At 39.3% G+C, this 15,997-nt stretch overlaps 1 protein-coding gene and 1 long non-coding RNA gene across 2 annotated transcripts; one reads left to right on the top strand and one right to left on the bottom strand.

Moving 5' to 3' along the window:
* Positions 1-1,069: 1,069 nt before the first annotated feature.
* Positions 1,070-10,141, top strand: LOC139121884 (sodium/potassium/calcium exchanger 5-like). The gene is made up of 8 exons (XM_070687154.1): positions 1,070-1,399; positions 2,101-2,184; positions 2,785-2,888; positions 3,509-3,615; positions 5,019-5,254; positions 7,156-7,377; positions 8,730-8,831; positions 9,289-10,141. The coding sequence occupies exons 1-8, from the start codon at positions 1,186-1,188 to the stop codon at positions 9,585-9,587; spliced, it is 1,368 nt and encodes a 455-aa protein (XP_070543255.1). The 5' UTR covers positions 1,070-1,185; the 3' UTR covers positions 9,588-10,141.
* Positions 10,142-10,708: 567 nt separating this feature from the next.
* On the bottom strand, positions 10,709-15,577 carry LOC139121885 (uncharacterized). The gene is made up of 3 exons (XR_011549358.1): positions 15,379-15,577; positions 12,929-13,311; positions 10,709-11,576 (listed from the first exon to the last, which is right to left on the bottom strand). It is a non-coding gene; the product is annotated as an uncharacterized lncRNA (long non-coding RNA).
* Between the last annotated feature and the right edge of the window lie 420 nt (positions 15,578-15,997).

Raw genomic sequence — 15,997 nt, forward strand, 5'->3', positions numbered from 1 at the left:
CGCCCTCAAGTAATCAACACTGAAAAGTCTTCTCAGGTGTGTGAAGTTTCCGTCGATTTTCAATAATGGCCCGTATTTCGTTCGTTTCAGATCGTTTTCATTATTATTTAGCTCGTTTTCCGTTAGATACTGAGTTGAAGAGTGATAGTGATGAGCTTTATCTAAATTGTTATTAAACGTAAAAAATGAGCTTTAGATAATAAATGCCGTTATATGTCCCTAAATAATAGAAATGCAGTTGCTCTTAGCATTAGCTCACGTATGTATTTGACTTTCGTACAAATGTGGAACATCCCCCCGGATGGAAATAGAACTAAAAACTATTAGGGAAAGACAAATGGGGATAGAACGAATGTTTGATTACATCAAAATATAACTTTGATGGAAATGTTCGCTACCACACAATGAATCTAAAGAAAATTGGTTTTGTCTTAACCAAGCTTAGATTCCTCGAATAATATCATTACAAGGGCGTTTCTCGCCGTGTACGAACGCAGATGTGTGTTATTGCACTACAAACTTGAGGAGTGATGTCCCTTTGTATTAATACTGAGGTTTTTTTTGTTACGTTTAAGGTCGCTCAAACACGTAACTTCAATTTCAATGTATTTGCCCGTATTGTCATATGCGATGGCAACTGTGAACATGTTCAAAAGTTATTTCTCACTTGTAGTAGCTTTTCATACATAAAAAGTGTAATAAAAGTTAAGGTGCAATGCTGAGGAGAATTTGCCAGTGACAGTTTTCGTTTTAATATTAGGCCTAACTATTGAGATAATAATTCAGATTTATACCACTGAAAGGTCAAAGGTTACATGCATGAGCTATCATTGGTGAACACCTTTGAAGCCTGATACCATGTATAATAAAAGCAGTCGGCACTGGCAGCATATCACATCGAACAAATGAATTTAGCTGAAATAAACAGACACATTGGTTTTGCGAAACAAAATGAAACACATTCGATAAGATCTATTGTTGTCTTGCTTGGTCTTTGTCTGGTTCATATTTTTCATAACAATAACGTCTCCAATAGCAAAGTGTACAACAAAACGGCGTGTCTGTCAGTTGGGCTCCGGTTAACGACTCCATCAAACGGAACGACCGGCTGCAGTGCAGGTCACCATTAAACCATACTTCATCCAGTCACTCAGGGGGCGACGTCATTTCGAAATTCGTACAGAAATGATGGATAATAGTAACCTCAGTGAGACGGTAGAGATGTCTGGATCGTCGGATCCGAGTGCCGAGGAAGTACTTCCTGGCAAGCTGTTCACGTTAAGCCAACTCCGCCATGGTGCTGTTATTATCCACATACTGGTGCTAGCTTACATGATCCACGGAATGGTGAGAGTATCTGGAAGGTATTTCATCCCATCGATGGAAGCCTTATGCAAAAGTAAGTGAGTGTATAAAATCCGAATAAAATTTTTTCACTATTGCCATAGAAACTGTTATTTGACTGCTATTGAGTGCAACCTGGAAGTCGGGGAAAGCCGAACAAACGCCAAAACTTACAGAGTTACCATATTTATGGACGCTGAAGGTTTAAGCAAAAAATAACATTAGCTCTTAAACAATTTCCCCGTTTGATAAATGTGTTAGTACCCTAGGGTATCAATGTTCCTGTTTATATGTGTGTGCCGAATGTGAACGGTAAGGTGAAGCGTTTCAATAATATTTCGTTCATATATTTGAGTGATATTTTCCAGACGCAGCCAAACTATCGGTATGGAATCATTTCGCAAAAAAATCGTTTCTCTTTTTTAAACTTTTTAGAATGATACACTGTACTAACTTGTAAAGGCTGTCGTTTGCAAAGGAATGTATGCCACACAAAAACCAATCAATATTCAATGTAAAACATACAGTAAGCGCTCAGAGGAATCACGTACACCATTCCTGATTCAAAGCTATTGCAAAGTTTGCTAAATATGGTTTGTTCATTTAGGTTTAAATTTATCGTAAAGTTTAGAACTCATTTTTAAATGGTGCCTGACGTTCTGTGTTGCAGCAAATTTTAGGCATATCTTTCCCCATGTCTATGATCGCGGACTCTTTAAAAACCTTCGGGTTGTTTTTCTCTTTCCATGCACGCAGGATTCAACATTTCAGATGACGTGGCGGGAGCAGCTCCCGTGGCATTCGGCAGTTCTGCCGGCGAATTAATTATCACTGTCATAGGTATGTTAATCCGTATTTACGAAAGAACTAAGTTTCCAATTGAAGACACAACAGTTAAGTCGCAGCCTATTATCCATACGTCTGTTTGCCCCACCTCCCGATAAACAGCACTGTTATAAGACTTTCATCGATCGTACTCTAGTACAATGCACCAATTTTATAAAAGGAGACTTTTTAAAGATAGTTGGTCTCCGCTGTCCGAGATGTTGATTTGTACGCATGGTACTGGGTTCGATGTGACAAGACATTATTTCATATGCAACATTATTTCATATGCGACATTATTTCATCTGTGACATTATTGCACACTGATACCTCACATATGCCGCCGTCTTTGTCTTCTTTGCCAAGAGGTGTGAAAAGAAAACTGTGATTTAACATTGCAAGTGTTTAGTGCACGATAAATGTGACCGTATAGCCACCGCAAATCTCGCCCAAGCTCACAGTCACTGATACATTTGTTATTTTAAGCACTCTTCAAAACGTCCCAGCAGTCTTAGACGGCAAAGTGAAATTCTGTTGTAACACACAGTAACTTACAATTGTTTAAGGTCCACGCATAGCCATGTTATGTTGTTTATGTGTTTTGTTATATATTAGGTATCTTTCAGGGTGACCAGGCCGTTTCGTTTGGTACAGTGCTCGGTGCGAATACATTTTGTGGCCTGCTTATTGTAGGCGTGTGTGGTCTTCTGATGTCAAGCGTGAGTATCCTGGAATTTAAGTCGAATGCCCCTTTCAGTTTCTATTGCAAGAATTTTTCGATTGAACATTCAAATTTGCAGAAACTTTAACAATTTACGAACAAAGGTCTGACAATTCAAGAACAGCAATTTACAGAAAACATTGTCATATTTTGGGGAAAAAGGAAAATTTCATCAAGGCGTTTCGATTTTATGCTCTGCCTATAGTATGTATGTATGTATGTATGTATGTATGTATGTATGTATGTATGTATGTATGTATGTATGTATGTATGTATGTATGTATGTATGTATGTATGTATGTATGTATGTATGTATGTATGTATGTATGTATGTATGTATGTATGTGTATGTGTGGATGTATGTGTGTATGTATGTGTGTATGTATGTATGTATGTATGTATGTATGTATGTATGTATGTATGTATGTATGTATGTATGTATGTATGTATGTATGTATGTATGTATGTATGTATGTATGTATGTACGTACGTATGTACGTACGTACGTACGTATGTACGTATGTATGTATGTATGTATGTATGTATGTATGTATGTATGTATGTATGTATGTATGTATGTATGTATGTATGCATAATTCAAATTGTTGTATCATTTAGACTGTTGTTGTGGATTGGTGGCCCGTATTTCGAGATACCATGTGGTACGAGTTTGCTACGGCGGTAGCTGTCATCATGCTGGTAGCTGTTGATGGAAATATTGACTGGTGAGTCTGACGGGACTTATCTTTATTTCATTCATGTCATTGTGCTCTACTTAGACAGGTGGGATTAAAGTGTGTGAGATGTGGGGCACTGATAAACTTTTGAACAACCACACTTCGCACTCCAACTGCGGCACAAATGCTGTACGTACCAAAGGAAAGTTTTAAGTTCAAATCAATATAGTGTTTGTCGTGTGTCGCCATTACATTTTCGTTAGCTGTGAGACACTATCAATATCCATTCATTGTGTGGTGTTAACTTATTCCCATGACTTGCATATTGAAATGCAAAAAAGTCATCGACTTTATATTGTCTTTTTTTTCTGAAAACTGTCACTTTGAAAATATCATGCATCCAAGAAATGTTGCCCTCATGCTGGATATCAAGTTACAATCAATTTGGTATTTCACCCGCTACAAAACTTGCGGAAAATATACTGAATAAGTCGTTTGAGCTGTTTTGATAAGAGTATGATTTTAAATTTGTATCTACATTACTTGGCCAGTCACAACTGTTAGTCTTCAAGTAAATGATCATCATTTATAGAAGAAACTTTTAGAAATCTGCATTGAAAGGAATTTCTTAGATTTTTGAAGGCTACAATTTGTCAGTTGGGTGATTTTCAGGAAAATGAAAAAATAGTTCCGATTGTGCCTTGTCGCTCTTTTCAACAGTTAAGCTTATACCCATACTAATATTGAAACCATAGCCCCTACACAAAGCAACGAAAACACACAGAACATTGAATAAACTGACACCAGTGGACCATGGCTTACAGCAAATCATAAACAAAGTTTTTTTCTTTATCTGTGAGCAGATGTCATTGAAATCTCAAAATGACGCAAAGAATTGCTTTAATGCCGTATAGAATTCAACTTTTGAATAAAGGTATAGACTGTAAAAATGTATTTGTCCTCCCATGGGGGGGGGGGGCGACAAATACATAGTCCATACAGACAAAGGAGTTTAACAGCCCTTTATATTGTCAGATTTATCAACAAGAAATTTATTCGGCTGATAAAATCAGTAATGGAGAGCACAAGATTGACAAAGTGCTAACGAACACTTCACACATTCGCTGATGGGAAAAATAGGAATTGAGAAGTGTACTTGTAAATCTGCCATTTTCGGTGAAATCTTTGCGCTGGAAGAGGATATGAGTGACTAGGGGCAGTATGTCCTCAATATTGCCAGTTTTTTCGCAAGAACGCGACGACTGAAATTGAAGTATCGTCCATGTAGCAACGAAATCCCCAATCAAATAAGTTTAGTCGCATATTTGACACTTTTCAAGGGCGTGAAAATGTTGTCTTTTTGTAAGGAACCTCCCATGGAATTCAGCGAAACCTCCACGGAGCTATGGCAGAGCCTTACATGATCGAATTTCTAATTTCTTCTTTTACAGGACAGAGGCAACGATTTTAATCATTTTGTACATACTGTACGTTATTTTCGTCGGCTTTGACAAGTATATCGGTGGATTTGCAAGACGAACTGTTGATAACCTTGGTTGCCGATGTGGCGGCCAGGAAAGCGAGCCTCTGTCAGGCCTAGAGTCCGTCGACTCGGCTGCAAACTACTCATCGGCACCTACAAAAGGCGATGGCTACGCAAGTCTGGACGGGCAAGAGAAAGAAATAGGTAAGTATCATTCGATTTAGTGTTGTGTAGTTAGTAAAGATGGTGTCATTAGGGCTAACTAGATTCGGTGGGTTTCTGTGGTTTTTTGTTATTTTTTATGTGCTTGGCATGAATGTCGTCCTTAACGTTCTTGTAACACTACTTTTTGAACAAATGAAAGTTGTTGCCTGACCCATACATCAGCTCAATTATTCTCGAACTGAGTGAGTGTCATCTATAGGCCAGGCATTTGTAACTTGTTTTTATTCGGGCCCCTTAACGAACAAAACAAAACAAAATAAAACTCCATATGCATGTTAAAGATCAAATAGCCACGCCCTTTCCCTTTATTTTACTTGTTCAGTTCCTGTGGGCTACCGAACTCACGATCAAAGTATGGTGAATTCGAGACGGAGTTCGAGCCTCGAGTGTGGCCTGAGTAGGCGAAATCACTATCAGAGGATGGTGAGTTCGAGACTCTAGCACGGTGTTGTGCCCTTAAACAAGGTGCTTCACTCCCCACTGCTCAATGGGGTTGTGAGGATCCGTATTTCATCCTGTAAATGGACTACTCTTCGGCAAGATAATAGATTCAATAAAAGATATATTGTTGTTTCTCTACTAAATGCTATCTCATCGTTATTAAACTTGCACAGGAAAATATATCAAAATATTAAACAAGAAGATATATAAATTGATCATTCTGTATTTGCCTGTCAGTAGAGCTAATTTGTCGTTGCCGTATGCTGATAGTGTTTTTTTAATTGCATTTAGATTTGAAATTTTAAAATGTTCTCCTCTCTTACAGCTGAGAGAAACATTTCAGCTTTATACAGCCTACAATGCGTAAAGGCCATAAAGTAAAGGACATCAGGGTAAAATGGACATTTTCGACTAAGGAGGTTTAAAAACATGGCGCTATTTGTCTTCGGCATTTTATTCACCAGATATTGCGAGGGTAGGGATGAATCACAGCACCTGATTTCTGCAAAGCTAATCGGTCTTTATTTCCAGCTGGTACTTGGCCACTGCATGCATGCTCAATAGTTAAAAAGTTTAAGTCCCAACGATAAAAATGTGCGTCAAGTTTTTACGTGCACGCACAGTACGGGCTTTTCATCGAATTCAGAATTTCAATACCTGGTTTCAGAATCTTTGTTTGATCGAGTATGGTATGTTGAATCGAATATATTGACATATGATGAGCGGGGAGAGGGGTAATTGAAAAAGCCGACACTGCAGACAAACAAGAGACGAATATCCAACATTATGCTGAGCTTTCTCTTCGATGAATTTTGATGTGCACGTTTAATGTGATGAGGTTTCGACATTATTAGAAAATATCGACTTGTTAGTCACACGTTCAAGTTACAAGTCCGAGTACAATTTTCCTAACAGTATGAACGTGTTATATTAAGCTATGAACGATACGCAAACGAATAAGCGATATTTTTAATGACTTCCTCGGCGTATTTGCACGGGATGACGGTGCGCTGTTCCCTAAGTGTAATCCGTTATACTTTCATCTATTTACGTCACGCGCATCAATGCTATGGCATGACAATACGCTCGTTCCAGATGGCTTGTTATGGCTCGTTTGGAGCTTTGTCAATACAGTAAAAAGTTGATACCATTAATGTGATAGCAGTGGACATGGGTATATACTGACTATTTGGTTACAGTTACTTATATTTTTCAAATAGTAGTCACTCGTTAATCTGACCATCAAGGCAAGATTTAAGTGTGATATGAATATGAAGGGCACGTCACCTTAATGGCTTTACTGTGGATTTTCTTTCAAACCACAAAGAAGAATTGTGGTTTTCTACTGTGTATTTTTAAGCTCAAGAAAAGGACTTTTCAACTGCCTACGTTTGAACTTATTGGGTAATAACAATTTGTGTCTCTTCATCACTTGCCAGATGATGAAAAGGACGATGCCTTTGAACTTTGTGAAGTGCCCAACTCCTGTCTCGGAACTCTCTTCTGTATCATCGAGTACCCGATCAGTGCAGCCCTGTACTGCACAATACCTGACTGCAGGAGCAAGAGATGGAAGCCGTGGTTTGCTGTCACGGCATTCATGTCGCTGGTTTGGCTCGGTGTCTTTGCGTACTTCATACTGCAAATGCTGGACGTCATTGGTAGGGCAACGTTCGAACTCCATAACTTGATGTATTTTGCATTTTTTTATCCTGTTTATAAAATTTGGTTCCTTGCTCCACTCCCATGATCGTATGGAAGTGCCATGTAATCACTCTGTCAACGTACACAGCAAGGATGTATGTAAGGTCCAACGTTATCGTTAAAAACCAACTTTTCGTATAGACTAGATAGAATTCCTAAATTTTTACTTTGCATTCAACATACTAAGGACGGGAGAACAAGAGAAGTACTTGTGTATATCAAAGATTGATTGTCTCTTTAATGGGCAATATCGTGTTCTGACCATACCTTTAACAAGTTGGAACTGGTCCACTGGCAAGCCTATGGGACCGAGTTAGTCTGACGTATCACCTTCATTGAAGAACGTTTGAATAAGATGGCCAACAAGTCAACCACTTTTCAAACGAGACACAAATTAAGCACCGACTTTGGAAAGGAAATACAGCAATGACATAACGTTATTAGATGTCCACAAAGATTCAGCAAAAGATGGCATTGCTTTCAAATGATAATGAGGACTGAACGTTAGCAATGGATGTAACGTTACGCTCAATACCTGCATAATTTTCTCGTCTATGGAAGCCCAGCTTTCGACGACATCAATGTGACTGAAAAAACAAATCAATCAGAGTTCATAAATTTTATCAGCATACAATAACATAAAAACAATAAAAAAAAAACCAGATTATCAAGTTCCCTGTGATATGATAACTTAAAACAATTGATTCATATGCGGTTCTTGCATGGCTACTATTGTATAATATTCACGGGGCCTACAGGCATTTTTAGAAAATATTGTTTATGTTATTAATAAATTCATAGATATGAACATTTTGGATCAAGATATTCGCTGGAATCCTGGATTATGTGTTCAGAATTTATGCCAAATTTGCGTGGTTGTCGCACATGCCCTCGGAAAATAAGGTCGATAGGGGCTGTAGTTTTAACATTGCACAGTAATGTGCAGTTACAAATGGCAGTCTAGCTCCCTAAATACTGATAATACCTTTCGACCCTGTGGCTTACTCCCCTCCTCTCCCCCCACCCCGATGGGAGTAATATCTTCTGAGTCGTTCCCTTTTTCTTACAAACCATGTACAAGCTTTATTGAATGTAAGAGTTGAACTGCTGAACTTATCCCTCAAAGTTTGTGAAGTTACAAAGACCAGTGTTTTATACTCTTACGCATTTTAATAGACATTTCTGTTGTATTTTGGAAATATGGCACTCAACTGCTTTTATCTTATTTTAATTAGTGGCTGACAATAATTCATATAGGCATTAATAATTCAATCAACCTTTGATTTGTCAATTCGTTTCTCTGTTACAGGAAAAGTGTTAGGAATTCCGAAAGTGCTCACTGGTTTACTGTTCGCCGGACCTGGTGCAAACTTACCTCCCTTGATTGTCAGTATACAGGCTACTCGGAAAGGTAATATGAGAGAGAGAGAGAGAGAGAGAGAGAGAGAGAGAGAGAGAGAGAGAGAGAGAGAGAGAGAGAGAGAGAGAAGAGAGAGAGAGAGAGAGAGAGAGAGAGAGAGAGAGAGAGAGAGAGAGAGAGAGAGAGAGAGAGAGAGACAGACAGACAGACAGAGACAGACAGAGACAGAAAGAAAGACAGACAGACAGACAGACAGACAGAGGTGTAGTGGTTACTTGGTTACGACGGTAATATTATTAACACAGGGCTTGTAAAAGCTCAAAATCTGTATAAAATTAAACTGTTGTTTGATATTGCATTAGGCTAATCAATGAATGGAATTAATGCTTAGCTTATCAATTGCATGATTGATTGATTAATTGCTCTAATTGGTAATTGATGTAAGCGTAATGGTGCATTACAGACACCAATTCGCTGTCTCACGTCAGCATTGTCACTATATTTTCAGGTCACGTTGATATGGCACTGGCTAACGCCATAGGAGGCAACTTGTTCAACAGCCTGCTGGTGTTCGGTGTCCCATGGCTGGTCGACTCGCTTATTCACCCAGTCAGCGGCTGGAATATCATTTGGATCAACACGAAAAATCCTTGGTTAATTGCTTTTATACTGTTGTTACCGGGAATACTGACCATAACATGCTTACGTTTGAATCGGTGGCGCTTTAATAGAAAGATAGGAGCCATAATAGTCGCCATGTATGTAGTTTTACTCATTGCGAGTATTGTCTTCGAGCTCTTGAACTGAATATCTGATTTTTGAAAGTAAGATTTGGTACACCCATTACATCATAACATACCCATTTACCGATTTTAGGAATGTGAAGTAAATAAGCGTTTGCGGGGCCGTTGCCTGACCAAATTGCCAATGGGGTGGCAGAACCCGTCAGAGCTAGGATTTGGGTAATTAACATTAATTTACATCTTGACAGTGTGTGAAAAATTCCTAGGGGGAGGGCAGCTGCCCCCCCCCCCCGCCTCCCCCAGGCTACGGCCCTGGAACTTTGATCATTCTAATTGCACAGCTTGTTTTCCTCACTACTTCTTCACACTGTAATGCCTCTTCATGAAATCCTGCAAGTTCGAGTTTTATAATCGATGAGTAAATCTTTACATAATAAACGGTCATTCATTTGATTAGTCCACAAGATGGGTCAAGTCCTGCCGTAGAGAAACATGGTCACTAAGATTTTTGATACACTCAGCTTGTAATATTAAGTGTCATCCGAAAATGTTTTGGTGTATGCTTAGATACCATTTTCATTTTCGTTAATAAAGTTAGTCAAAATGTAAATAACAATATACAGATCCTCGTGGTACCTCAATAGTTACATTTCTCAACACGAGGTCATTAGGCATACCATAATTATGAAATATGGATATCATTAATCATTTAAGTTTGTCTTGCGGGCCGAGCTTCTCTTCCATCCCAATGATATCTCTGAACGGATCGTCGTCAGCAATTTGTCCAGAGTAATTTATACTATATTTGATACGTTTTATACAACCATATCAATTCGGAAGAAGCAGAAAAGAAGTTCAACCCAGATGACATACCCTGATTATTTCATTGATGATGTTATCATTACAGAATTATGACACGCCTAATGAACCTGTGCTTTCCACGAATAGCAATTCCCACTGACAACATTGTTAATTGCTGATGGTTAGTCAAATTATTCTTTAGCCCTACCGTGACCACTAGCGTCTCCAATGACACAATGGGCTTGCAGAAAAATTGGTATGTGGTATTCTATAACAGAGGGAGTATGATCCAAATCAACAATCACCAACATTACCGACTTCTCAGATGGTAAACAATTAGCGAAAATAACACCAACAAATTTGCACCTGAAAATTTGCAATATATCTAGTCTGAACAATTTTACTGCTACATTACCGACAAAAATCAGATAATGCGATGTTGTATCAGAGTAAGATAGCTTTTTACAATGATTTCTTCATTGCGATTTGAACATCATTACCGATGCAAATGCAACAAAGTAGTTTTACACAGAAATGTAAGTTATGACATGAATGTTTAGGTATTATTTTGCACTTTGATTCGTTGAACAATGTTGTCTGGAACAAAAATACAAAACCATGCTTTGTTGTCACTTGATTCAATACAGGTCTATTCATACTAAATATACAATAAAATGACAAACCTGGGTCAATGGCCTCCTAGAGTGAACTGAGCAAAGCTGCACACGAATAGGTGAATTGATTGGGATCACCTTGGACAACTCTTTAGGCTTATATTTGACTTATAATGCAACAGATGAAAACGAAATCATATGCTAAGGTACCCACTACCTAAATAAAACGGGGAGTGTAAAAGAGCCTTGCTCAAAGGCACAACACCATGTTCGAGTCAAAAACACAACATAGCCTGACAGAGGGTCCGCTACTTTGGCAATACAAGAGCCTCGAACTCAACGCCCTTTGGTAGCGCCGGGAACCTTTCGCCGGGCGCCATGGTTCTCCTAAAATCAGAGATTTATACCCATAAGTACAGGTAGACAAGGAATACCGTTGATTGAATAACGACGCAAGCCCTAAAGTGTATTAAAAGTGTCACACCGGTGTACCCCCGATTGTACGCGTAAAATATTTCTAAGGACAACACGTTTATGTCTTCTGTAAAATGACCTGTGGAAATATGTGCTGAGTTAAAACTTTGCAATTTTCCAGCGCTTGGTTGAGAAGGACTTAGGGAGCGTTCAGTTTTTACGGCCTGGGGGGGCCGGCAAAATCTTGTCGCCGGTGTTCAAAATAATATAGACCCCCCCTGCATTTTTTGTGAAAAAAAGATGACCCCCCCCTTTGTCAGACGAAAAAAATTGATGACCCCCCCCCTGAAAAATAACCAAAACCCATATGTCAAATTTACCCGCATGGTTTGGATTTGAACTACGGTACGCGGCGCACTTTATTCGTGTAGCAGAGATGCCAGTGCACAAACTTCTCAGCCACATCCATTGAAACATCTGTTAATTAGGACGACTGTCAGGCAATTTTTAACTTCATTTCCATAGACAACTCATGTCCATGGACATTGTATAAAGTAAACTTTATTGGAGTGGTTCGCCAAAGGCAGCCCTCCGGTTAAGAGGGTCATGGGCCATTACGTAAGTCAACTTTATTCTAGTGGGCCACCAAAGGTGCCACGCCGGTAAAGAGGGTCGATCATGGCTATTGCATAAAGTAGACTTTACTGGACAGGGCCGCTGAAGGCGCACAGCCATTACCATTATTCAGTGCGTGATCCCAGGGGTCCCTCAAAAATGTTTCTAATACAAGCCGCGGCTTCAATTGGGAATTTTACGGTAAGATTGCCGTGGGGTATTACATAAAGTCAACTTATTGTAGCGGCGGCCCGCCGGTAAAGAGGGTCAATCATGGCCATTGCATGAAGGAAACCTAATTGGAGTGGGCCGCCAAAGGCGTCTGCCCATTAAGAGTGTCATGGGTACTAATACATAATGTATATTTATTGTAGTGGGCCGCCGAAGGCGGCCCGCCGGTAAAGAGGGTCGATCATGGCCATGGCATAAAGTGAACTTTATTGTTGGTATTATGTTTTTGAAGATGTGGTGACCCCCCCCTTTCCTACCAGTGAAAAAGTGATGACCCCCCCTTTGCGGATTCCAAAATTACGATGACCCCCCTGGATTTTGCCGCCCCCCGGCCGTAAAAACTGAACGGTCCCTTAGCCACTCGTCAGCTAGGCTGTCAGCCATCTCAAACTTTTCATCACAGTCGTTTGGAGAGCTATTCAGCGCTGGGACTATTCGCCCCATAGACGAGTGTGCAGAAGCGAGAAATACCCCAGTTTGGAGAGCTATTCAGCGCTGGGACTATTCGCCCCATAGACGAGTGTGCAGAATTAAGCGAGAAATACCCCTGCTACTTTTCACGGTAAAATCGAACGTCGAAGATGACATGGTGGCACAATCCCTATACGAAATAGCCATTTCATTTCCAGACTTGGGGTATTTCTCGTTTCTGCACACTCGTCTATGGGGCGAATAGTCCCAGCGCTGAATAGCTCTCCAAACGACTGTGTTTTCATCTCGGGATTGATACACTTCCACGTCACCGTCACAGTGCGCCAAACTGTCTAAACTTGCAAAAGACAACTTGAATATGTTCACAGGCATGTTCCTTCGAGGGAAATTTGAAATCCAAAAGATGTGTCTCGAATTACACCTCACTCCAACTTGAGTTAGCCTCCTCGCTTTGTTTCAATCTTGGGTGATAGGACAGAGCCAGACTGTGACTTCTCTCTCCCACTAGAGGCTGTGTGCTTGCCCCCGCAGTTCGTTTAATGGTTTTCCTTCGTTTTTTCCATGTACTGATTGCTGCCCACACAAAGACCACAACGAGCAGAACACAGAGACCGGCCAGGCTGTACATCATAGCAACTTGAACTGCATCCAACTTGACATCTAGGTCATCATCGGCAGTGTCTGTCAACGGCAAAAATACCAAGCCTTTGATTTCAAGAGATAGCACTAAGGGATCAATCATCAGATTTCAAGAGGGGCGGTCAAAATTTGATTGAAAAATTCAGAGAAGTGAATATCTTTATTTTTCAAGTTCCAGCATCAATACTCTTGCACAAAAAAGTATTCATGTGAGACTGAAAGAAATGTAGAATTACAAGGAAATGTTTTCAATGTTCTTAAACTGACAGAATATTTCTGATCTTGGAAGGTGAAAACTTTGTCTTTCCTAATTTAACCATCACCCCTAAAGATCTATTAGCAAACCTGTAGCTATGGATAAGGTCTTCCGTCGGCGAGAAGTGGAATCGAGTCTAGTGACTAACTTTGAAAAGACTTTGACGAGCCAAAGTGAAAAGGTTGTCATTTTTGTCTTCTTTGTGTTGTTGGAGAAGTTCTTGTATTGGTCAGAACTATGTCCCCAAACAAACAGAAACAGAAAACGATGTCGACATAATTATGGTGTCTGTAAGAATATAATTATGGTAATATATAATAAGGTAATATATACAAATAATTACACCAGTCCTGATTTTGTTCACCTTTGATTTAGAAAAGTGATTTATAAAGTAGAAAGACAAAAATATAACATCGGGTACCCGTTGAGGATGAGAAAATCTAGTCTCGGATAGACACATAAATGACCACATTCATGGTCCCTCTAAAAACGTGGTACAAATCACTGAAACATATTTTACCATACGCCCAATGCAGAATACCGTGCGATGTTGACTTGCTTGAAGTCTCTGAACGTTTAGATTTGTGATTTATCAACATTGGCCTGCAAGCTACGTGCCTCGTGTGTATATACTCGGTTCGTAGAAGCCTGACTATTAAATTGAGTCTCGTGAATTATTTATTGTGCTTTTTCTCATATTTATTTTCAAATTTGAAATGTCCTCACAGGAATAACTAATTTCCCACACTGAAAAGATTTGTTAAGATGATACTTTATATTTCAGTAGAGTACAAGCGATCATTACCAGCAGGCACAACACTGGCTGACGAGAAACAAAATGACCGCCATCCATCAGTTGGAAAAAATTCACTAACTCTTCATCTCAATGCCTTTATTCGCGTCACTTACATTGCGTGGATTTCTCTCACAGTTATTTTACAATTACGATGTATGAAGACAATGAAGTATTATACTTTTATTTGTCTTTCACGATGTCCGTGTGCAAGATAATTACGCTTCTCCTTGAATCTTAACATCTTTTGTCAAAGGTGACATTCAAAGTATCAATGAATGCATGAACTCCATTTTATCTGTAAATATAGCTTATGTCAATAGCTTCTTTTCATTAAGTGAGCCCGTTATACCATTTTTGACAACGCGTAAAATTTTAGTTTTGTTTGTACTGTTGTACTCTAAACTCCAAAAGGAACTGAATTCCGAGCGTATAACCAAACAACTAGGAACATCTGCAGCTCTAGCATATGGTCGGATTTTCACAAAAATACTCACAAATAGCATAAATGGAATTCCTCAGTGTCGATACGGAAAGGGATATATGGAGGATGTGGCAGTCACGATGATATACGGACGTTTTCCGCGGTTTATTTGTATTTGAATTAGCTTTGTCGCATGTTTTGGGAGCGATAGATACAGTCTATTTGAACAAACAAAGGTGTGCCTTTCCAAGGTGTCTTCTGATATCGCATTGGCGACTGAACAAAGGAAACAAAAATACCTCGATTGGTTTAAAACTTAAAATATCCTGAACGACACACTAAAAGACCCATGCTGTCTCTTCATCAAATGAAACGATGTGACACTGCTAAAACACCAAATTTCTTCAAATTTACAGTGGCAGAAACGTAAACTTCACTCCATGAGGATTCACTAAGTGTGATTTTTTAAATTGTGAACTTGATAAATATAATAACCAGCCGGTTTGATTTCGCGGCTGCGTCGTTTTAAAGAAATCTAATTTCTAAATACGACGTAACTCAGCTATCGTTTACTAAATATTTACTAAGCCAATGTTGACTTCGGGTCTGTCTGTTAAGGTTCAAATGACAGCTCACCTTTCATCGCTATGATCCAAACTACCAATGATCCTACGATGAAGGTCAGTAAAACCATACAGGTACCTACACAAATACATCTCGTGACGTTTGAGGACAGCAGTCGCGATGAAATCCTGCCAGTTTCTTCACTTTGTTGCTTTCCCCGAGGAGCCATGTCCTGATGCCGCCGCAGTCGTTAACGATGATCTTTGGAATGGCAGAGCGCCGCCACATGATGATCACTTTATTACTCTTGTTTTTCTGCTTTGAATTTTTATTTCATGATTGCGCTTTCGCTTTTCGTTCAGTAATATTACATGGCGGTAAAAATATAATCCTCACCAATAAAGCCACAACTGGCACATTCTTTGTAGATCAAGAGACTTGTTATTGTACGTGCACGCACATTCTACAGTGATAATACTGTGTTTGGCACCAATTATTTTGACAATGACAGACCAAGAGATGAATAACACGTTATCCACTTCGTACCAGTGTAGTCAAGATTTACTAAGAAGTTTTGCCATTTTCACTTCACTACTTGCTTAATGGGCTTGTGACCGTGTCAGGCCATCACAGAGCACACTCAGTTATCATCCATGTTTTTTTTCATTTACAAAGTGGGTGATGAATACGT

This window comes from Ptychodera flava, chromosome 21, assembly GCF_041260155.1.
Source record: "Ptychodera flava strain L36383 chromosome 21, AS_Pfla_20210202, whole genome shotgun sequence".
NCBI classification, from domain to species: Eukaryota; Metazoa; Hemichordata; class Enteropneusta; family Ptychoderidae; genus Ptychodera; species Ptychodera flava.

Bases quoted from the DNA above. Each gene is read 5' to 3' on its own strand.
- LOC139121884 (XM_070687154.1), top strand. From the start codon at position 1,186: ATGATGGATAATAGTAACCTCAGTGAGACGGTAGAGATGTCTGGATCG. The intron at 1,400-2,100 runs GTAAGTGAGTGT...CCATGCACGCAG, and splicing joins GATGGAAGCCTTATGCAAAA to GATTCAACATTTCAGATGAC. The intron at 2,185-2,784 runs GTATGTTAATCC...GTTATATATTAG, and splicing joins ATTAATTATCACTGTCATAG to GTATCTTTCAGGGTGACCAG.